Source organism: Diabrotica virgifera, chromosome 9 (assembly GCF_917563875.1).
Source record: "Diabrotica virgifera virgifera chromosome 9, PGI_DIABVI_V3a".
Taxonomy (NCBI): Eukaryota; Metazoa; Arthropoda; class Insecta; order Coleoptera; family Chrysomelidae; genus Diabrotica; species Diabrotica virgifera.
The window spans coordinates 2,688,073-2,711,634 of NC_065451.1; the positions used below are offsets into that span (position 1 = coordinate 2,688,073).

General features: G+C 32.5%; 2 protein-coding genes across 2 annotated transcripts in view; one reads left to right on the forward strand and one right to left on the reverse strand.

Annotated features, from left to right (window-relative positions):
• The window catches only part of LOC114327012 (homeobox protein OTX2-A-like), a 99,022-nt gene that overhangs the window by 45,193 nt on the left and 30,267 nt on the right, over nt 1-23,562 (forward strand). Inside the window, exon 3 of the mRNA XM_028275510.2 lies at nt 19,253-19,419. Coding sequence (XP_028131311.1) covers nt 19,253-19,419 — 167 coding nt within the window. The remainder of the gene's footprint in view (nt 1-19,252; nt 19,420-23,562) is intronic.
• LOC126892939 (uncharacterized) lies at nt 12,965-14,563 on the reverse strand. Its single transcript, XM_050662880.1, has 2 exons — nt 14,166-14,563; nt 12,965-14,000 (listed from the first exon to the last, which is right to left on the reverse strand). The coding sequence occupies exons 1-2, from the start codon at nt 14,403-14,405 to the stop codon at nt 13,458-13,460; spliced, it is 783 nt and encodes a 260-aa protein (XP_050518837.1). The 5' UTR covers nt 14,406-14,563; the 3' UTR covers nt 12,965-13,457.

The window sequence follows — 23,562 nt, forward strand, 5'->3', positions numbered from 1 at the left end:
TACAGAAATATGATATTGACATGAACGTATCATTTATTGTATACAAAATATAACCAAATTGAAATTATTGATCCCCTAACTAAACCGATACGACATTAACACAGTAATTAAAAATCATTGTAACGGAAACAAATTCTATTTTCAGCCAAACAACTAATTTATTTATGACATCCTCTCCCTCTCTCTCTCTTCATCTCTTTCTCTGTGCCTCCACACTCTGATTTATTCACCAATTAATAAATCTAAAACAACTATAGCTCCCCCATCCCGTTAAGCCGTTAAGCGGATTTATATTTTTCTGACTATTATGCAAAATCTGCCAGATAAGGGTTGGTGGAAAGAGGGTTGTCTAGTTAATGGCAGACGATAAAAGCCCGTTGATGGACCATTGATGATTGGTACCAGATCAAACTGGCGCACGTGTGCAGTATTTGTTTGATTTAATGATGGCTAAATCATTCGATTTTCTTACCTTCTTTTCCCCCATTCTTATGAAGGGGGAGGTTTACCTTTGTCGTTGTTGTTACGGAAAGAATTATACTTATTTAGCGTTTATTGTTGATGAATAATAATCAGCTTACAGATTAAAGCAATCGTCGATATGATACTCGAGCAAAAGTGTATAAATTTGCTTGAAATATTAAATTCCCATTTTGGATTTTTTTCCTAAATGATCGGTACAGGTCGATAGAAATATATGAAACGGCCAAGATCGGACCGGTAGAAAACTTTGGTTACGCGACGTTGCCAGACCAATCGGGTTTCAAAGGTTTTCCGTTTAAAATTAAGTAAGTCTTCTTAATTCTAAAATACCGTTCATTTTTGTACGACTGTAAAGTTGTGAATACTGTTTGGTCAAAACATTTTTGAAGTTATACTTCTTTAGGCGCGATTTCATTGAGGGTGAAATTTTATTGATCTGCGCGCATGCGCACACCGACAGTATGGTATTAGTCGTTGTTATACGGGCTCTGATTGGGTGTTGAAATGATCTGTCAATAATTGTTCAATATGGAAGTTATCGGTAAACAAAAATATTGTATATATTAGTTTTTATTGATGTGAGGACAGAAATAAAATCAAATTTATAATTATAGTGACTTTTTAAATAGTTTTGAAAAGCCGCAGGTACGTAATTCTAAATGTTTCAGTTGTATTCCAATAAAAAATTATCTTCATACCTATCTATTTGGAAAATGTAAAAAAATAATGTAGTTACCTATTAGTAGGCAATGCTTTAATTTACATAATCTGATTACGAACAAACTTTTTACAAATCTTCATCGAATATATCGTTTTCTTACTCTATATTTTGTTGTATTTTAATTCGACAAAAATCAAACTAATAATTTGATTCATATAAATAAACAAAATGTCAAAAAGTTTATGGTGTAAACGTTTAGGTTGTGTATATTCCCACATGACGTATACGCGAATGTGGTGTAGTGGGAAATCGCTTCAACTCTCGTACGGCGCGGTAGACGTGAAGTGGGTTCAAGCCCCAAGCAAGTTGTTATTTTTTTATTTTTTTTATAAATTTTATGATTGTAAGTATATTATTATATAATTTTTTTCAGAAAATACGTATTTGATTAAAATTTTTAGCAACAATTATTGTTCAGAAATCATTTGTGGCATTTTTCAATGTGTTTGTGTGTGTTTTATTCTTTTATTTTTTTAATTTTTGGTATTGTTTTAATAAAAATTTTTGGAAAGTAGTAGAGAAACTGTTTAAAGTATATTGATTTCGTTGAAATCATATAATAGAAATAGAAGTATAACTTCTTACTTGCGTACAAAGTACACACATTCATTTTTTTTATTTATGTATTAAACCTTCGTGTCAGACTTTATCGAAATCCTGTGCAGCATCAAGGAAGACAGTTGCATAGACTTTCTTTTCTTCTATAATTTGTTTTTAAACCAAGAGGAGTGATTCAAATTTACCACGCTGTAATGCTTGTTTGTAATTGGTCCAACCGCAGGCAAGTTTACTCCACTTTTATTAAATTTTGACACTAATGACATTTATCAAATTTTGACACAATTGGCATTTCATAGGTTAATTAAGTTATATCGATGATTTTTTGTGTTTTCTGTGTTATTCCTTTAATTTTTAAATTTATAGGCTGCTTTTATATAAAAAGCAATTGTTTTTAAAACTCTTTAGCGACGTATTAATATAATATAATATTTATGGATTACCTTTGAGGGCCGATATGATCAACCAAAAAAGAAGATGTTTTTTTGCTTCAATAATTGGTCTATTAGTTCTCTTGAGGAAAAGTTTCTCAAAGAGCTTCGATATCACAGGGAACAAAGATATCGGTATGTATGACGAAACTTCATGTATTGGTTTTCCTGGTTTATAGAAGTCATAATGACTTCGACCATTTTCCATATCATTGGTACATATTTTAATCTGAATGCAGCATTAATTAGGTTTGTTAGTTTTACGATAGCTCTTCTGGGAAGATTTTTCAGCAGCTTACCCGTAATTAAATCATAGCCCGGATCTTTCTTCGAGTTAATGTTTTCCTTTATTTCTACAATTCTACAAGCACTTGTTTTGGTGTAAGTAGTTAGTGAAATTTCCTCTTCTAATTGAACAAGTTCCTCCCATCTTTCTTCATCCTCTTGTTATGCGTTTGGTTTGACTATATTTTCAAGCATGTAGCAAATAACTCTACTTTTTATGCATTACTTCTGATCCAGTTTCCAGTTTTTATTTTTCCATTGATGCATCATTATGATATTTTTGAACAACGGCTATCCGAGCAAAATTCTCAAGCAACTGATCTACAACTCAGACAACGAACGTAAACGTACAACTATCGTAGGGTATTAACCACCTTTAATATAATGAACATAAAATATGTTGAACATTCGATTTTGAATAAAAAAGAATATCAATCTTACTCAAAGTCAAAGTATTATCAACTTAAATTCAGTAACCTCGAGTTAGATTGAAATGCGTGTTAGCATCATGCTTGTTATTATTCAAAGGTGTATATAAACATTACCCTGCTGATATAGAGTTATACTTAGTATCTAAGTATTAACGTAAAGGCGATGTCGACACGATGTTATGCTAGGTCGCGATATTATTATTGTAAACAAGTTGTTATTGTTTAGTCATCGATAGTGTGGATTGAAAATATAATGTATTAGAACAAGAAATAGAGTTTTAATTAATTTGGACCAAAAAGGCACATGATCCCAACCACCAACACATTTATTTACCACACAACGAAAAGTAAATTAAGCCACTTAGCAAATGTTTATTGACAACGAAACAAGCTGTTAGCCTTACTTAATACATTTTTTTCAATTGATAACACAAGTGCTACAGAATTTTTTACGTAAAACCACTTTTTATCGAGTAAATATCGGAAGATTTCACGAGCCACTTTTTTCTCCCGAAATCAAAAACAGGATCATTGTTTGTCGCCCCAAGGTCTCTCTATTATTTAATTTGTCAAAAGTTAAGAGGCCGAGATCCCGTCGCGTATGCCAATTAGTGTTGATGTGATTTAATTCGAGAGTTTTTGATGTCAGTTGGTCCCTGCCACTGGCAAAGCCTTATTAGGGTTAAGCGCCGAGCAACGGGAGGGGTGGCAGTGGCAATCGAATAAAGATGATCGCCTTGATAATATTAATGACGGCCCATTAGTCTGATTGCGAGATAGGCTATCTTGTCAATTAGGCCTATGCTGCGATGTGTGTACTCTGATGGGTACGATGTCAAACAGCTTTCAGCGCTATACTGCTATTTGTTATGCACGATGATTGAGCATATTGCGAAATCTTATTTTAATGAACAAACATACACAGATATACATAATATATAATATTAAAAAACTAAGTTTTCAATCTACTAGCACATGAAATTATATTAAAAATATTACTCTACATCCCACCAGATTGAAACAATGGGAACCTTCTCTGGTTACACCTCCGAGGCTTCTAAAATTTGCAAGCCATAACGGATGCTGAGACTAACGAAGATAAGAGAATTTTACAATTTATAATTCACCTCCCATCTGCTAAGCGTAAACATGTACATAAAAAATGAATAACCATTTTCAATTTCGTTGCAACACAAAACTACAGCCGCATCATATTGTAGTTCAATCAGAGAGTGCAGCAAGCACCTCTACCGGTTTCGAAACTTATTAGTCTCTCATCAGGAGGCACATATGCTGCTCTCTCTGACCCAACCAGGACAAACCCCGGCGTGCAGTTACGGATTGCAACGAACGAAATGACAGGGGAGCCCTAGCGGCAACTGCTAGCAAAAGACTAAGTTATCAATCTAATAGCACATAAAATAATATTAAAAATATTATTATTATTAAATCATACAGAAGTAAAAGCTTCGTTTGTACAATGGTATAAAAAAGTTTATTAAAAACAATTAAAAGTCATCCAAAAGGATTCGCAAAACGTTTTCGATCTAGATCAGATCATCTTCAGTGCGTTATGCTTAGTACATGAAACTAGCAACCTTATGAAATTGGTGACATCAAGAAATATGGTTTACATGATACTTATATGATATTTATAGCGACTCCAAGTCGATATTAAAAGATTGAATGTGTTAGGAGTGCTCAAAGGGCAAATGGTTCCCTGCTCGGTAAGAACTTGTGGTTCTTGCCAGTTCAATGGACACAGACCAACCTGTGTCCATTGAATTTGTGTCCATGTGTTTTATCTAAAAATTTAAAAACTATTTTTACCCATCACTTTAAAACTATTTGACTCATCCTTATCATACTTGTCAGAAAGTGTGGCTACTATACACCCTACTAAATTATTATAAATAAACGTTTCTAGCTACAACCAAAGACGTACGACAGGGGATAGTGAATGGTTGACCCTTCCTGAATTCTACGCCACTGGGGGAATTATTATTTTAGCCCATTTTTTCGATTCTCCAATACTTTCTATGTAAATAATATACTCTTAATTGTTAACGATAAAGCCATTAGTTTTCGAGGTATTTGAAGTTAAAAATGAAACGGCATAGTTATTTTGATTAATGTATTTCCGAAGCTATTTTCTTGTGGCATTTTTACAATTTTAACTATTTATAATGGGAAATAAGCCACAATATTATTAAAAAATGATTTTTATTAACGTTTCGACGCCCAAATCGGGTGCCGTTGTCAAAATACAAAATACTATTAACATAAACAAAAATGTTGTTGCTTAGTAAAAAAATTCTTCTAATAATCTATTTAATTTGACTCATTTATATCGGCAATTCAGATACATATGATACATTTTAAAGTAGAAGACTTTAAAATGATATTGCCAATATTTATGCGTTGCGTTCCTGGGACGACTTTACTGAAAGATAGTTCATTCGATTACATGAAATCAACCCCAACTCAAGAATATCCGTCACAAAAAAATCATAGCATGTGATCTGTCTTTAAAAAGACAACCACATGCAACGGTGACATTAAAATTCTCGCGTTAGAGATCTCATAGTAAATCACGAGGGAAAACCAGGAAAAACCTCGCGATACTATCCCGACATCGTAAGTATTTGGTCTTACATTAGTTTACTCTCAAAATTAATACCAAATTCTGACTTTACTATAATTTTGTTTAAATTATAAATAATATCAATAATACATGGATATATTTAAGTAATACTAAAATATAAAATATGTACTAACTCGACTATTGACATACTAATTGTGGTATTTTCTTTCTATTGACTTCCTCTTTCAGTATGGGTATCCACATCCTACTGCATTCCACCGAGGAATTTGCGACACAATTGGTTTCGTTTAGCATAATTAGAGTCGCTTCTTTGATTTTTCTCTTTTTACTATCTGTTTCTTTCAGGACTATACTTCAATCTCTCCACTGAACTCTATGTTCATTATCCCATGCGTGTTGACATATTTGAGATCTATCAAATTCTCTATTTTTAATATAAGATTGATGTTCACTTATTCTAACGTTTAATGGTCTTGATGTTTCACCTATATAAAACTGTTCGCATTCACAAGGTATTTTATAAATACAATTCTTTGTCCTTTCTTGTTCATTGTTAGGTTTAGTTTTAGATAGAATAGATCTCAATGTGTTGGTTGTTTTGAATGTTGTTGAAATGTTGAATTTATTTCCTATTGTTTTAAGTTTCTCGGATAGTCCTTTTATGTATGGTATTGATATTTTCCTCGTATTATTTCTTGTGAATGTTGTAGGATCCCGTTCTATGTTGTTCTGTTCTATTCGATCCATTCTTGACAATTCCTTATTTATAAACATTCACAAGAAATAATACGAGGAAAATATCAATACCATACATAAAAGGACTATCCGAGAAACTTAAAACAATAGGAAATAAATTCAACATTTCAACAACATTCAAAACAACCAACACATTGAGATCTATTCTATCTAAAACTAAACCTAACAATGAACAAGAAAGGACAAAGAATTGTATTTATAAAATACCTTGTGAATGCGAACAGTTTTATATAGGTGAAACATCAAGGCCATTAAACGTTAGAATAAGTGAACATCAATCTTATATTAAAAATAGAGAATTTGATAGATCTCAAATATGTCAACACGCATGGGATAATGAACATAGAGTTCAGTGGAGAGATTGAAGTATAGTCCTGAAAGAAACAGATAGTAAAAAGAGAAAAATCAAAGAAGCGGCTCTAATTATGCTAAACGAAACCAATTGTGTCGCAAATTCCTCGGTGGAATGCAGTAGGATGTGGATACCCATACTGAAAGAGGAAGTCAATAGAAAGAAAATACCACAATTAGTAAGTCCATAGTCGAGTTAGTACATATTTTATATTTTAGTATTACTTAAATATATCCATGTATTATTGATATTATTTATAATTTAAACAAAATTATAGTAAAGTCAGAATCTGGTATTAATTTTGAGAGTAAATTTAATGTAAGACCAAATACTTACGATGTCGGGATAGTATCGCGAGGTTTTTCCTGGTTTTCCCTCGTGATTTACTATGAGATCTCTAATGCGAGAATTTTAATGTCACCGTTGCATGTCTATCTTTCAGTAAAGTCGTCCCAGGAACGCAACTCATAAATATTGGCAATATCATTTTAAAGTCTTCTACTTTAAAATGTATCATATGTATCTGAATTGCCGATATAAATGAGTCAAATTAAATAAATTATTAGAAGAATTTTTTTACTAAGCAACAACATTTTTGTTTATGGTAATAGTATTTTGTATTTTGACAACGGCACCCGATTTGGGCGTCGAAACGTTAATAAAAATCATTTTTTAATAATATTGTGCCTTATTTCCCATTATAAATAGTTAAAATTAATGTATTGTGTCGCTTCATTTAACTTCAAATATCTCGAAAACTAATTATTTTATCGTTACGAATGAAGAGTATATTATTTGCATAAAAAGTACTGGAAAATTTAAAAATTACACTAAAATAGCAATTCCATCAGTGGCGTAGAATTTGGGAAGGGCCGACCAGTCACTTTCCCCTATCGTACGCCTCTGGTAGTAGCCAGAAACGATTATTGAACATAATTTAGTAGGGTGTATAGTACCTACACTTTCTGCCAAGTATTATAAGGATACGTCAAATAGTTTTAAAGTACTGGTTAAAATAGTTTTTAAATTTTTAAATAACTCAGTAACTCAGAAAGGAACCACATTTTATTTAGCTGATTCGAGTTAAATCTTAATATTTTGAGGTATAGAGTCTACAACTCAAAGAATGGACATTTTTAATGATACACCCTGTATACAGTACCGCCTACTAAACCTATAAAGGATTTTGGTCCCATTGGTTGCGTTATTCGTATTCTTGTTACTTTTTTGAATATTTTTTAAGTCGTTCTTAATCTTGTGAGATATTTCTTTTTTATTTTAACCAACCACTATTTTTTCTGTATAAAAACATTAAAAATCTTGTTAAGATTGTATATCTTCTCCACCCCGCACATACGTGTAATATTTTTGCGCTAAAAAAAGCGTGTTAGTGTTCTCAATGTGTCCTTTAAGAAACCCGTAACAGAAGGGCGGACTCGCCGATAAGGGTGTGCAGTCATTTGTTGTTATCTCAAGACTACAGCGGCAAAGGCAAAATAACCGTGATGGCCATCGAGGGACTTGAGTGCAAACAGTGATAAGGGCTCTATAAGGGCCGAAGTGCCACTACCCTCCCTTCAATCAGACCAAGATACTAGACAACTCTATTAGTAGAACATTGTGTCTCTGTGTTTATTGTTTTTGGGGATGGGAATTCCTGACTGCAGGGAACGAGAAGGGATTAAAAAAGACGTTAGGACTGTTAAGAGGTGTGACGTAATGTTTTTTTTATGTTTAGATGAATGCGACCTATTTATTTTCTCTTCAGCAATTAAGGAAGCAATTTTGAAGTCATTTTTGATCTTAAAAACATTGATTTTGAAATTTGAGGGCACACTCTTTGGGCCAATTTCTTTGATTTGTAGTACTTAAATCATAAGGAAAAAATAGTGCCGTCATTCAGAACGAGGGTAATCATGTATTTTTTGCGAATTTTAAAAAATTGTCGCGACTTAAAATTACTATAGAATCTGTTCAAAAGCAGATATATCAATTAACCTTGTAGTCCGGATCAACTGAAAAAAAAACATTAAATGGTCCGACGAATTTAGATTTATTAGAAAACAGTATTTTACCAGAGTTGGCTTGGTTTTAACATGGAAACATGTAGAAATTTTATTATTCGAAATTCTGACAATAACAACATCCCAAACGACAATATTTGACTACAAGATGGTGCTCCAACTCACTAAGCACGTGTGATGAGGAAATACCTAAATAATATGTTTCCCAGAAAATGGATTGAAAGGCGTTGTTTGATCGAATGGCCCTCGCGATCACCAGACATGAATCCTTTAGACTATTTCATGTGGAATGCAAACACTGATAGGGCTCTATCAGGGCCGAAGGGCCACTATCCTCTCTTCAATCAGACTAAGATACTAGACAACTCTATTAGTAGAACATTGTGTCTCTGTGTTTATTGTTTTTGGGGATGGGAATTCCTGACTGCAGGGAACAAGAAGGGATTAAAAATGACGTTAGAAGGTGTAACGTAATGCTACTTATAATATATTATAATATAACAATTTAGAAAAAAACATTTTTTATCATGCATTTTTTTGGGAGAAATCGGAACGTCAAAAACGACTTATTTTCAATAAAAATTGTGGAAGATTCTTCAATTATATGTCGAATTCTACAAAAAATATCCAATTTTTAATGCCAAAAATAATGTTTAAAACATTGATTTTAAAGTTTTAGGGCATAATTTCAGACAATATTGAGGACAATCAGAGGACCAAAAAAGCTTGCGTATCGGTTTATCTTTGCAACATCGCACGGAATAAAGGCAACACTGTATTAAATTACTGGCAACGAATCTAAGTGTCATTATTATCTTATATTATCTTAGGCCCGGCCCTAGGGATTTTGACGCCCTGGGCAAGACCGGCGGCCGCCGCCTCGCCATTGGTAGACCCATGACTCACCACCTTCCTTCAGCGATGGTCAACTTAAATCATGATTGTATTTTTATTGATGTGTGCTTTGTGCAAAATTATTTAATATACCATTACCATTTTCCACTTTATTTGAAAGATTTACGCTTAAAAACACATATTGTGTTTCTCTGATTTCTATATGAGCATCATAGATTTCTTCAATTTGGTGTCTGATGAGTAATTACATCAATTCTACTTTCCAATCCACAAAGGTAGTTTCGGACAAAGGTTTCAATGTTAGGCTAGCAATATGATTTTTCAATATAGCCCAAAGATGAGTAGATGCTGAGAAAAAGTTGTAATTTTGTTATTATGGAAGAGAAACAGCAATCTGTGAGGCTTTAGCAGCATTGTTTACGACTAAGTTGAGTGAATGGCTAGAACAGCGGACAAAAAAATGCTCTAGGATTCATTTTCAAAATTCTGTGTTGAACTTCCAAGTTATTCTCTTACATGTTTATCCCATTATCGTACCCTCTCATATTTTACAAAGGTATTTGCAGTTCATTCCGTTTTTGCAAAATAACTTCTGTAAGTCCCAAGCCACTGGTTTTTAGTACAGTCACAAATCCAAGAAAATATTCTGCATTTTTAAAACTTTGTGAACGAAACCTAAATTAATAAAACGTACAACAACAGTCATTTAGAAATATCAGGTGTACAATCTAAAATAACGCTATAATACTTTGCTGATTTCAAAAAATTTAAAATTTCATTTTTGATTTCATTATGGATGAGCTAAATTATTTCGTTTTGAATACTTTTTCCCAAGTAGTGATGCTGCTTGTTACTACCATTCGTTGTTCTCCTAATGTGTTCTTGTAAAAGAGAATCAAATTTTCCAAAGATCTCAACAAGCTTTAAGATATTACCATTGTTGTGATCAAAAAGCTTATCAGAATCGCCCCTCAATGAAAGACACTGTTTTTTTTTTCTTGAAAAATGGCTTTGGCAGAGCCAATTAGCCAGACACTGTTGTGCTAAGAACTGTATTATTGATAAAAGTCGTTCTATTACATTCTTCCAATGACGAGTTTCTGAATTTAGAACTTTTTGTGTTTCTTCGTCTATGGTTTTGCCCGATTTCAGTCTTCGCAAGTTCTACCCACTGTGGCTGTGACTCTAGATGAGCTGTAGGTATACTTAGCGTGACTGGAAAAAGCTGCAATCGTATGTTTCCAATTAAGTATTATATCCATTAACACCCAATTTAATTTTGACATTGGACGGAAAAACCATAAATAGAATTGTTTGTCTTATAATAAATTAACCACTTTCTCTCAACAGTTTCACCATTGCACATTTTGTAACTGCAGTATTTAGTTGTGAATCTACGATCTGAATTATCTTTCGGGTACAACTGAGCCTCTGCAACGGATAATTTTGGTCTCTTTTTACCAAAGTTGTTCAAATAAAACCATTAATTTTATTTGGCCAATTTGCTGGATCATAATCCATAATAAGGTTGTTACCTGTGACAGTAGTAGTGTCATCAGTAGCTGACGTAGATGCTGATGGTTGTCTTAGGTGGCTGTCGTTGGACTGAGAGGAGGCGGCATCAGACGTAGACGGAGATGTATTATTATTTCACTAATTTAATTCTCGTTTTTACAGCTGCATTTTTGCCGGTTTTGTTCATAATATTTATTTTTTATAATATTAAAAACATAATTTATTATTTCTTCAATTTCAAAATTTGGCTGTCCTCTAATATTTGCCGCCCCTAAATTTGCCGCTCTGGGCAGCCGCCCAGTTCGCCCACCCCTGGGGCCGGGCCTGTATCCAGATAAGCTCTCACATGATGTCTTTCTTCTACACGGCCATGGTCAGCCTCATGTTGTCAAAGTAGTGAAACAAAATCTACAACGAAAGACATGGAGGATATTGGAGCATCCACGCTACAGTCCCGATTTATTGTCTTGTGATTTTCACACGTAAATGCCGTAAAAATACCCGAAAGAAAGGGATGTGTGTATTAATTTTTGGTGGTAATTATCTGTCGATATATTTACCAAAAAAATTTTTGCTAGATCGAAGATGAGTTTCAATTGAACAAGCCTCGTATAAAAAATTATAAACCTCTTCACCATTAGAATATTTTTCCTTCACTAAATCACGTACGGTGGATGAAGCTAACGTTACCGAATTGACAAAGAAGAGGCCGACCTTCGTAGTTATTGTAAACTCTACCTCTAAGAGATACCGCCCTAAGCTGATCATAATAACAGTATTTTCTACATAGATGATCAATTTTGTTATTTTCTAGTACATATTTAAAACGGGACCATGCTGTCTACGGAGATTCTTTTCTGTCATCGGGTATATTTAAGCTTCATAGATCTTTAAAAAAGCAATTAAAAGAAGGGATGAATTAATCCACGACGTTGTCACTGTAGAGGTTGTAGTTGTTTGTGTTTTTGCTATTGTATGAGGATGCACGGGTGAAGTGATTATAATGAGGAGCAAGAAATATATCATTTTAAAACAGCATTTCAAAAGAAATTGTATCAGAGACTTTATAAAGTCGAAAAAAGTACTCTGAAGCCGATATAACATCGGACTGTAACCTATTTATTCTTCTCTTCTTCTTCTTTTTGTGTAGCTATGACTCTGTTTTTAAATGGGCCTCCCGTAAGGTCCGTAAAGTTGGCTTGTCCACTTTTATATAACAATAAAATTTTCATGCCATAATTTAGTGCTCATTTAGTGCTAATTTTGTACCGCAGTCCCGAATTTTGTGCTCTTTATTTATTTAAAAAAGCAGGTGGACAAGCCAGCTTAACGTTAAGCTGGCTTGTCCACTCTTAGTACACAATGAAAATATAAAATTATTCAGATTCTAAATAGGCTATAATTTAGTGCTCATTTAGTGCTAATTTTGTACCATAAACATTATAATGAAATATTTGTTTAAACAATTTGTTATAAACAAAATTTTAAAAAATTAAAAAATAGAAAATTTTTTTATGCTAGAATTTAGTGCTCATTTAGTGCTAACAAAATATCCATATCCTGAATTTTGTGCTCTTTATTTATTTAAAAAAGCAGGTGGACAAGCCAGCTTAACGTTAAGCTGGCTTGTCCACTCTTAGTACACAATGAAAAAATAAAATTATTCAGATTCTAAATAGGCTATAATTTAGTGCTCATTTAGTGCTAATTTTGTACCATAAATATTATAATAAAATATTTGTTTAAACAATTTGTTATAAACAAAACTTTTAAAAATTAAAATATCGAAAATTTTTTATGCAATAATTTAGTGCTCATTTGGTGCTAATTTTGTACCATAAAGATTATTATAAAACATTAAAATTTTAAACAGTAATAAAAACGAAAATTTTTAGTGATCCAATTTAGCGCAAATTGTGTGCAAATAACTAAATAAGACATCGTGAGATCAAATTTGGTGCTCTTTATTAATGTAGAAAAGAATTACAGTCTAAATATAAAGGCATGGTGATACAGTTTTAATTGATTTTATTTATACGTTTTTTCAACTTTAATGTATATTAGAAATTCTATGTTGACTTTTTTGTCCACATCTTTGGTTAGAGTTCTTTGTGTTCCTGCATTGAGATCATTAAACTCGGTCCACAGATTATTTCTGCGACAGATTGTTGTGTAGTGTCCCATTGACAGTTTTCCTAATCCATTAGTCGACGTAAGGTCATTGTTAATGTAACGGATTACTCCTACCAGTAAATAATAATCAGAGGTCCAAAGTACATCGGGAAATTTTATCGGGATGTTATCCGGATGAGTGAATGTCCTGATGTCCGTTAATTGAATTAAGATAATTGGACCTGTAAAGAAATTATTTTAAGTATATGGATTTTCTTTAATTTATGTGTACACGTGAAAAATAAAATAGTTTTGTTGATTTTAATCATTTAAAACGTACCACTTGAATCATATTGCACTTCTGATTGTCCTAAGCATCCTCTTCTGCTACAACCTCTGTCAGCTGTTAATGCTTCTTGCATTTCCACTTCGCTTAAAGCTTTCTTAAAGAGTAAGTTATCCAAAAAATAATAATTCGTTTCTCGGGTTCTTTGAGGGCAACCATTATTACAGTTTATGACTATTCTGTTAATTGGTAATTTTTCAATTAATTTTAACATCATGTCAAAAGCATTTGTGTTGCAGTCTACGTGTATTACTTTTTGAAGTTCATTATTTGTTTTGTTTAGTGTCTTCTGTATAGCACTTTCATGAAACTCCAGTAAAATTCTGCCTCGTTTTACATAAGATTGTGCAACTCCCATCTTTTTTATATATAGTGCAAGTGCAATAAATGGACAATCCTTTTGTAATGTTTTTAATGCATTTTCGACTTCAGAATGGTCTATTGCTCCAACAATAAACGATTGTACAATTGAATCTATTGCACACGTGTTATAAAATGAATACAATTGTTTTTTAATTTTCACACCCTAGAATAAAAGAAACCGGAATAAAATTTTAAATATTTTAATTATTTTGTTTATCGTAATAAATTCATAATTTGATTAAACTGAGTTCATTTAAATTAAGTAATTATTCACTATTAACTATTTTGCAACACAAAGTAATATTTAATATAAACTGATTAATTTTACCTTTAAATTTAAAGCATTTCCATTCTTCAGAATAGGCACTTTCTGCAAATTATCTTGAAACAGTGAATCAAAAGTAGTTTGGTTTTGATCCAAGTATTTTGATAACTTTGCAGATTTTGTTCTCGATTTTTTAGTTGTATTTTTTGATGCCTTAGTGACTTGACCACGCCAATTTTCTTCTTTTCCTAAGTCGATTATTTGTTGTACGTTGTTTACAGCATTGCAGTTGTTGCACAACATTTCACTACTCCCTTTTTTTTGTTGTGCACAACTGTACTAAGACTGGACAAGCCAACTGAACGTAAAGCTAGCTTGCCCACCTGATTTTTTAAATAAATAAAGAGCACAAAATTCAGGATATGGATATTTTGTTAGCACTAAATGAGCACTAAATTCTAGCATAAAAAATTTTTCGATTTTTTAATTTTTTAAAATTTTGTTTATAACAAATTGTTTAAACAAACTTTTCATTATAATGTTTATGGTACAAAATTAGCACTAAATGAGCACTAAATTACAGCCTATTTAGAATCTGAATAATTTTATTTTTTCATTGTGTACTAAGAGTGGACAAGCCAGCTTAACGTTAAGCTGGCTTGTCCACCTGCTTTTTTAAATAAATAAAGAGCACAAAATTCGGGACTGCGGTACAAAATTAGCACTAAATGAGCACTAAATTATGGCATGAAAATTTTATTGTTATATAAAAGTGGACAAGCCAACTTTACGGACCTCCTCCCGTAAATTGTCATTCCATCATTTTCGTGGTCTTCCCACTGATCGTTACATATTCTTGCTCTGTGCATTCCATGTATTTTGTTTCTATGGCATTAATATAAATTTAGTCATTTTCTTTTGTGTGAATTTGATGGCCTTGTCCGAGCCAATTAGCCAGATATTTTGTTATTTTAAAAACAAACAATTTTTTTTTCAATCAGAGGAATTATTTCTGTATTTCTAACTCTAAATACATAACAAACTAACATATTACAATTATTATCTAAATAATACACTCTTTTGGTTTTGTAAATAGTTTTTTGTAAATATTTATTTTTTTGTATTTTTTTATGATATTTTTAATTTGTTTTTTTTTATTTTTTTATTAATTCTTTTTTTTACTACGCAAGACATAAACCCGATTCAATATCTCGGAGGTTTACATATTTTGGTTTTTTTCTCTTTTTTTTGCTTTTTTTTTTCTTGTTCTTTTCTTTTTTCAATTATAATATACAGTAATTACGTAAATTACAGGGTTTAAAAAATAATAATAATAACAAATAAGTTTAATAATAAAAATTGTTCGTATGTTTTGTAGCTTAACACTGGCATCCATTGTATATAGTATAAACAAAAGCGGACTTAAGATACTGCCTTGGGGAAGACCAAGGGCCGGTTGTTCGAACGCTAATCAACAATGATCATTATCAAATATTTAATTACTGTCACCAAAAGTGTCAATGTCAACTTTGTTTCGGTTGCTGAAAACATAATTAATTACAATTATGAGATTTATTATTAATTATGTTAATAATTATTGTTATATTAATTGATTATAGACTCCACAGACTTTTTAACAACCCAAACAAAGTTGACATTGACAGTAATTAATTATTTGATAATGATCATTGTTGATTAGCGTTCGAACAACCGGCCCTAAGGTTTGTAGTTCTATGTGTAGTGATTACTTGATTTATTTTTAAATGTATTTTTCTGTTAGTGTACAGAGAAGTTATAAAGTTGGCTAATTGTTTATGAAGTCCAATTGAAATCAGTTTATTCGTTAAAACATCTAGGTTAACGTTATCAAACGCCCCTGTAATAACGAGCGATTCACAATTATTGGAATCAAACCTAGCCGTGCAAAAAATTACGTATGTCTTGTTTTAATCTGAGTTTATATCATTGGTTTATCAATTAATTTTGATTAACATTATAAAACATAAAAAATCAGTCAAAAACTTTAACACAGAACTTTAATCAAATATAAAAAGAATTAACAAAATTATAAGTAACAATAATAAATAAAATCAAACAAACTACATAACCTAACTTTTCTTGTTAAGTTGACGTACACTGCAAAGTTGACGTCTGGAAAGTATATCTGAATTAAGAATAGACATGTACTGTATAGTCGGGAGGAAAAGTAGCACTTTCCTCCCTTGTTATGCAAATAGCTATTCCAGAGTCTTATTCATATTAACAACCAGATACACCTTCATATATATATATATATATATATATATATATATATATATATATATATATATATATATATACAGCTCTATTTTATATCTATATTTTTCTGTAAGCAATTGTTTAAATAATTGGGCACCTTTATGATATGGGAAAGAACTCAGTGCATTGATTCTCAAACAAAATATGAAATATGTAAATTCTTTTGGCTTTGTTGATTAATATTCGGTCGATTAGTTAAACATTTATTAAAAGTTATTCTTAAAACATCTCAACTCTACCAATTTTCCCATCCTTCAATGACATTGACCAAGACAATCCCCTTCAAAAATAGATGAATAAAAAAACGAAAGATAAACGAAACTAAGAAAAAACTGGAGCTTAACTCGACTAAAAAAAATAATAGAATGTTGTCATCGAAATTTGGGTGTTCGATTACAAGTAAAAGAAAAGTTGGTCCTTATTCCCGTTGATGGTAAGATCGAATTTCTCTAAAAGTTACCAAGAGGTGTCAGCTCCGACATAATCCGGGGACACAATGAGAAATGTCACGGCCCAGGCGGATTATGTAGGATTATAATACATTTTAAACAACTAATGTGCGGGGTGCAGTGTTTTTAGGTCTCAAGTAGCTGGACTCTTGCGCGACATAGATGGAGACGGTTCACACTGGCTTTTTTTATTTCGACAGTGGCGGCGAGTGGGCCAACTCTAAAAGGGAAACTTTTTAAAAAAGTCATATCGTTTTGCGGTGCATTGTTCAGCATTGTTTACTCGATACATGCTCCTAGTAATGTAATTTTTATATTGAGCCAACCAAAAAATCAAACTTCGTGTCCTTCTTTTTCTACTTTTACTTTTATTGTGTTCGATCGTTTTGATTATTCCTAGAGGTATCTTTCTTGCGTACAATAAGTGGATAACGTCCTTCTTAAGGTTCACGGAACATAAATATGCCGGTTTGTTGTATTCTATGATTTTCTTGAACCTGCTTCATTATAAATGATCTTCCCGACCTAAAACCTTGTTGTTATTTATCTAGTGTTATAAATTCATTCAATTTATTTGTTATAACTTTGGTTGTTAATTGGTGTTGTGTTAAATAAACGAACTCCTCCGATTTGTCTCCCTTTTGGAAGAGAGGTATAAGGATGCTTGATCTCCATTCTTGTGGTATTCTGTTCTGTTTGTGTTCTGTTCTGTATGTTAGTGAGTTTCACTTTTTTCAGCTGCTTCTTATGACTTAAAAAGGAATTAAACCTGTGTATTCTTCTTTGAGTTTTTTTGGTACGACTTGTCATTTAGCCTTCGTTACATAGGCGTAATAGGGGAGGTGGCTTGGGGTTATAACCCCCCTTTTTTATGTACTTTGAGCTCTATACGCTTAACACCATTACTATTTCATACCCCCCAGAGACCATCAAGTAGTTGTAACCTCCTCCCCCTTAGGATCATCCTGTTTACACCTCTGCTTCTTTATTACATTTCTCTGTTAATATCATCCATACCACTTGCTTCCCTAATGTTAATATACATTAAAGTTTCTTTTTTACATACTTCCTTCTCGCTTAATTGGTGAGATTGTGCCTTATCTCTAATTGTGATATTACACTGATATGGATTATTCAGTTGTATATTGAGTGCTCTAGTTTTTGTCCCCCTTTTCACCGTCATAAATTACATTTTATTCAAGAAGGTTCCATTCAGTTCGCAATAATCTCGTATGTCTTCTAAGTTTTTTTTTTACAAATTCTTCGCAGCACTCCTTTTTTATTATTCTTGTCATTTTTTAAATCTTATACCTTTCTTTCTGATATATTATTTTGACTTGCTCTACTTAGTGTCATCTTAAATATGTCTTTTGGTCTGATAAAAGTTTTGTAGACGCTGATTTTCGATTTCCGGTGTATATTTTTGGAGAAGATCATACGGAAGAGTGTAAAATAAGCTTTGTTTCCAGTTACTATTCTTTTTGTATTCTTAGTGCTCTAGCTCTTGTCTGTGCTACATTTTTTATCTTTTGAATATTTATTTCTTATCATGTCTCTTTTTCCACTATTTTTAATTGTGAATATATTTCTTCCGCGTCTTCCGTTCTGTGAGATATACTGCTGATGTCATCAACATAGACGGCAACCTGTATCGATTTATTTGTTAGGAGATTAGCTCTTCCTATATTCAACTGTCTTCTCCAACACAATTTGCACAAATATACTACTTTCAAACTGGACTGATTGCTTTGGATGGTAAATACACAATGAATTCCTTTTTCTCTCATAAATTTGAAACTCACCTCCCTATTCTCCTTCCATCGCTCTCATAGCCAACTACAAGCATTATCCACACATCATATCCCTACTTTTTTTTCTTAAGAAAAAATAGTATTGTATACAAAATTTCTTTCCTGTCAATTACTAGGAGATATTAAAATTATTTTTATTTACAATTTAAAAAAACCTTCTATCCTAAACTAAACAAAAATGTTTACTATCGTTTCTTTGTGGGAAACCATTTAGAAAGCACTGTCTATTGTTCAATCAACCGCGTATTACATTAAGTTTCTAAACAACCGTTGTAGTCCGTTCTGTTGAAATTTATAAAATGTTCGTAGAAACTAAAATTTTACTCTTCGGCGAAATACTTCTTACGGCTAAATTATCTTATTTACAAAATTTGACCATATACAGGGTCATGAAAATCTACGGTCTCGTGGTCTTTGACATAAAATTATTTTCAAATTCTCCCCATAAAAATTATTTAACAATATTTATTCACTATATTTTTGTCAGGCTGTATATATTATTTTAGTTAGAACACACAGAAAGAAATTAAAAAATCACCACCACCGATTATAACTTCCGTACTCACCGAATCGTTTTCCTTGTCATTTCCAGATGCAACCCAGAAAACGAGTTATCATTTCCGGGATTTGGAAGTGGGTGCGGCGGAAGCACGTCCAGCATGGCCTACCTCAAGTCGGCTCCTTATCCCGTGCCCGGACTGGGACTCCACGGATTACCGGTGGATTCGCTGCACTCGTCCATGGCGGGCTATCCTGGAGGTAAGCAAAAACCAACGTTTGTTTTAATTGAAATGTGAGATTTCTGGAAATGGAAATGCATAAAATGTATGAGTAAAATAAAGTAATCTAAATGGCGACTCTATTTTTTTTAATTCACTAACGTAAAAGCGACTCTTGGGAGTTGTAGTGTCTAATAGTTTTAAGTAATTCCTTGTTTTGAATCTTACAATGTTCGAATTGTTGGGCCCATATTTTGTTAGTCTAATAATTTGGTATAGCCCTCTAGTTCGGTTGTGTTATGCAACACTGTTTCTGTTTGTTTTGTAGTTCTTCAGCCCACCGTATATTTTGTTTCTGCTTGCATTCCTTTCAACTGCTTTGTTTATTGTTTTATATTCTTGTTGTATATTCGCTCTTTCTTTATAGTTCTTGCTTACCAGATATATTTTTTCGCTGTTTTCTTTCCTCGATAAGAATTCAAGTTTCATCTGATATCCACTCTCTTCTGTCGTTCTCTTTCTCTCTGCTTTCTTGTTAAAAGTTGAAGTTCCTCCCTAAACATGTGTCTTCATAGGGGCGTTTTTAGTTTGTCTAGATTGTAAAATAGTTCCGATTAGGATAGATAGATGATGGTCACTTGGGATGTCTGCTCCTCTTTTAGTACGTACATCAAGAAGAGATGATCTCCACCTTTTTAATATGGTGATAGTGGTCTATTTGACTTTCTCTTGTATGACCAGGTGTAGTCTATGTAACCTTGTGAATATTTTTATGTGGGAAGATGGTTGCACCAACGCTCAACAAACCTTGAGTTTTATACTTAAAGGCCATTAATTACTACAAACCCAAAATATCTATATGTATAGTATATAAACTCTGAATATTTTATTTACTAATTAATTACTTTTATTTGAAAATTTAATACGTATCAATAAAAATAACCATTTTCTATAATCTTGTAATAAATATTTCATTAAATAAATATAGGGATCGAATATTTAATGGCAGCTGCAAATACCAAATTAAAATAAAAATAATAAACATATATATGTGTACCAAATAAACGAATCATAGCTGACTAAATAATTTAATATTATATATATTTTCAACTATATGATATTATATTATTTTTGAATACGTGTTATAGTCTAGTCAGTGGGGTGTTTTTTGAGTAAAAATTTTTTCCTTATCCCGTATGTACTGCAACACAACTTTCAAGCCACAGTCCTTAAAAGGTCTGGATCTGCCTTATGATATCTCTCCATTTTTTTTTCTGTTGTTGGCTCAGTCTGATTTTCAATCTCCTTAGGTTCTCTTACACGTCGTCTATTATTCATCTTCGTCTGCATTTCTTTCTCATGTGCCACCTAGAAACACTTTCTGATTGGATTTTTCATCCCTCGCCCTGTGTAGTTGACCAGCTCACGTTATCCGCTCTTTCTTTATTTTAGTCACCAAATACTAGTCAAACCCCGATTTCATAAAACTAAATTTCGACCTTTGCCTGACCAACTTAGTCTCTCCTAGGTTTGACTAGTCAAAGGCCGAAACCGTAATTTATTTCGGGCTTTGACTAAGACCGTCAGTCAGACCTGAGGATTGCCTAGTCAAACCTAGGAGTGCCTGAAATTCGGGCTTTGACTATAACATATATATGCTTCTTCTCGGATTGTGAAAATCGTTTTGCTTTATTTAGGGGGAAAACTGAAGACACGTTCGATGCAAAAGCAACGACACTATTATCATTCCAATTACATATTATCATCTACCATGAAATAATCAAAAGCACCTCTCTCCAATTTTTTCATCTCTTTTGTTGTTTTTAGGGGACATTCTGGAATTCTATTTACTCTTATGGTACCTGTACCTTTTATGTTTCTGAACTTCAATTCTTTCAGGAGAGACAAAGATGTGAAGTAGTTATCAAAAAACAAATGAAATGGCGCGAATGGCATCTTCTGTAAAACATCGGCGTATTTGAGAACAACACTTGACCCTAAACCTAAATGACTATATTTTGGTGGTAGAGTTGAAGATGCTCCCTGATATGGATCAAAATAAATGATATATCCAAGTCTTGCTGCTCCAACCCAAAACTTGTAGCCCCAGCGAATGGGCTTTCCACGGATAAATTGTTTGCAACTATGGCGCCCAAAATAGGGCACCATAGCTTCATCTATACTGTGGTTTTCTTCTATTGGAGCATATTCGAAGAATTTTTTGTTCAGAGATTCGAAGATTGGTCTCATTTTAGAAAACTTATCTTGCTTATCCAGTTGGGTGTTATCATTGCAGTGAATATTTGTCATAATATATTGAAATCGATCTCTAGATATAGCTGAACAAACTACTTTATTATTTGTATCATCAGAATTTTGCCAATACATTTTTCTTCTAGAAACAGAGCAATAACCACTAAGCAGTAATATACCAATGAAGCAGAACATTTCATCCGTAGATATATCACCTACAGAATTTTTTTGTTGGGCATATATATTACTATATTCCGTAATTTTCTCAACTATATCAGCCATAAACAATTTAAATATTGTTGCTGGAGAACGCTGATTGTTTACGGATTGAATTGGAATCCATGTAGGGAAATTCGATTGTAAATCTCGCTTTGAGTACTTGAATTTTTTAAATTTTTTAGGTTTGTGTTCAACAAAGTCTGCTAATGACTTATCATCATCTGAATCAGATTGATTTGGTACACTAACTTGACACTCTGCCCTTAGTTGACATCCAGGTAAATTCTCAATATCAACATTATCTTCTTCACCCGAATCCTCATCGGTAACGTCATCGTTAGCATTTTCAGGAGGCAAAATCGCAATGCTATCCGGAACGTCAATATCTTCTTTTTCTATTTCTTCAAGTAGCTCCGCTAGCGTAAGGGGCTTTTTCCAGTACGAACGACTGAGAAAAAGAAAAAAATATATATTAGCAATACAGAACACTATAGACGCTGATTGTCCTACTGGCCTTTTAAAAGAACATGATACTTTGAGCACCTGGTATGATATTATTACCGACAAAAATTCTTTTGTATATGCATTAAATAAATATTTCATCTCTAAACTTTATATTTTATCACGATCCGACATCACTAATTATAAACAAAACAGTAATATCTTACCTAGCTTTATCCATTTCAAGTAGCTGAAATCACTCTTACACAAAAACTTCCTGACACACTGGAAATCATTTACTAAATGATTCATAATAGTATTCCATGGGTAATATCATAATTTAGGATTGTAAAACTAATGCGGCATCTACATTTGAAAAGTTGAAATATGTAATGTACTAGAAGAAACCTTCCGGCCTTTATAAAGGACGGTAGGTTTAAATGGGTTAAAGTAATTGATTAATTAATTAAATTAAGAATTTGCTAATCAATCTAAATAAAGAGATAAAGTAGAGCATAACAATATGTACCCGCGAAAGACAGACAGACAAGACATATCAGTTTTATCAGAGATAAAGTACCGCGTGCGAAACTTTCATATGTGACGATTATTGATGCCGCGAACTATTCCACTGGAACCACACCTATAATACAGTCCTAAATATGTTCATGTCTTATTTGTTCCACGTATATAATTGCTTCAAAAACGCTTGATAACTAATCCAGTGGGTATAACATCTGAAAAGGGTTCATACAACAAACCGATTTCTGAGAAACACAAACAGAAAAACTTCCCCTACTGACTGGACAATATGAAATGATACTTTTAATACAATTTTCCCACCACGAACCGTAAAATGTTTTTCCAGCTACCTCTACCGAAAGTATACTTTTCCGGACCTGACTGTAGGGAGCAAAGTTGTACTTTTCCTCCCTAGGGAGGAAAATATTTTTCCTCCCTAGGGAGGAAAAGTAAAAATGACGTCATGGTATTTCATTCATGAAATATAACTTATTGACGCCCTGTATAATATCTATTTTCTATTACGAAGTATCTATACATTTTAACGTTTATTTATAAAACATCCTGTATTTTGCAGAATGGTAAAAAACAGTAAATTGTTATTTTGATTTAACAATGTTTACATTAATAATTTGACTTATATTTGACAGTTGACAGTTATATTGTACCTACTTGTTGTTTTAGTTCTAATAAATTTTGTTGGTTAGTTACATAAATAAATTAAGTAACAGTGAAAAAATTACTTGTT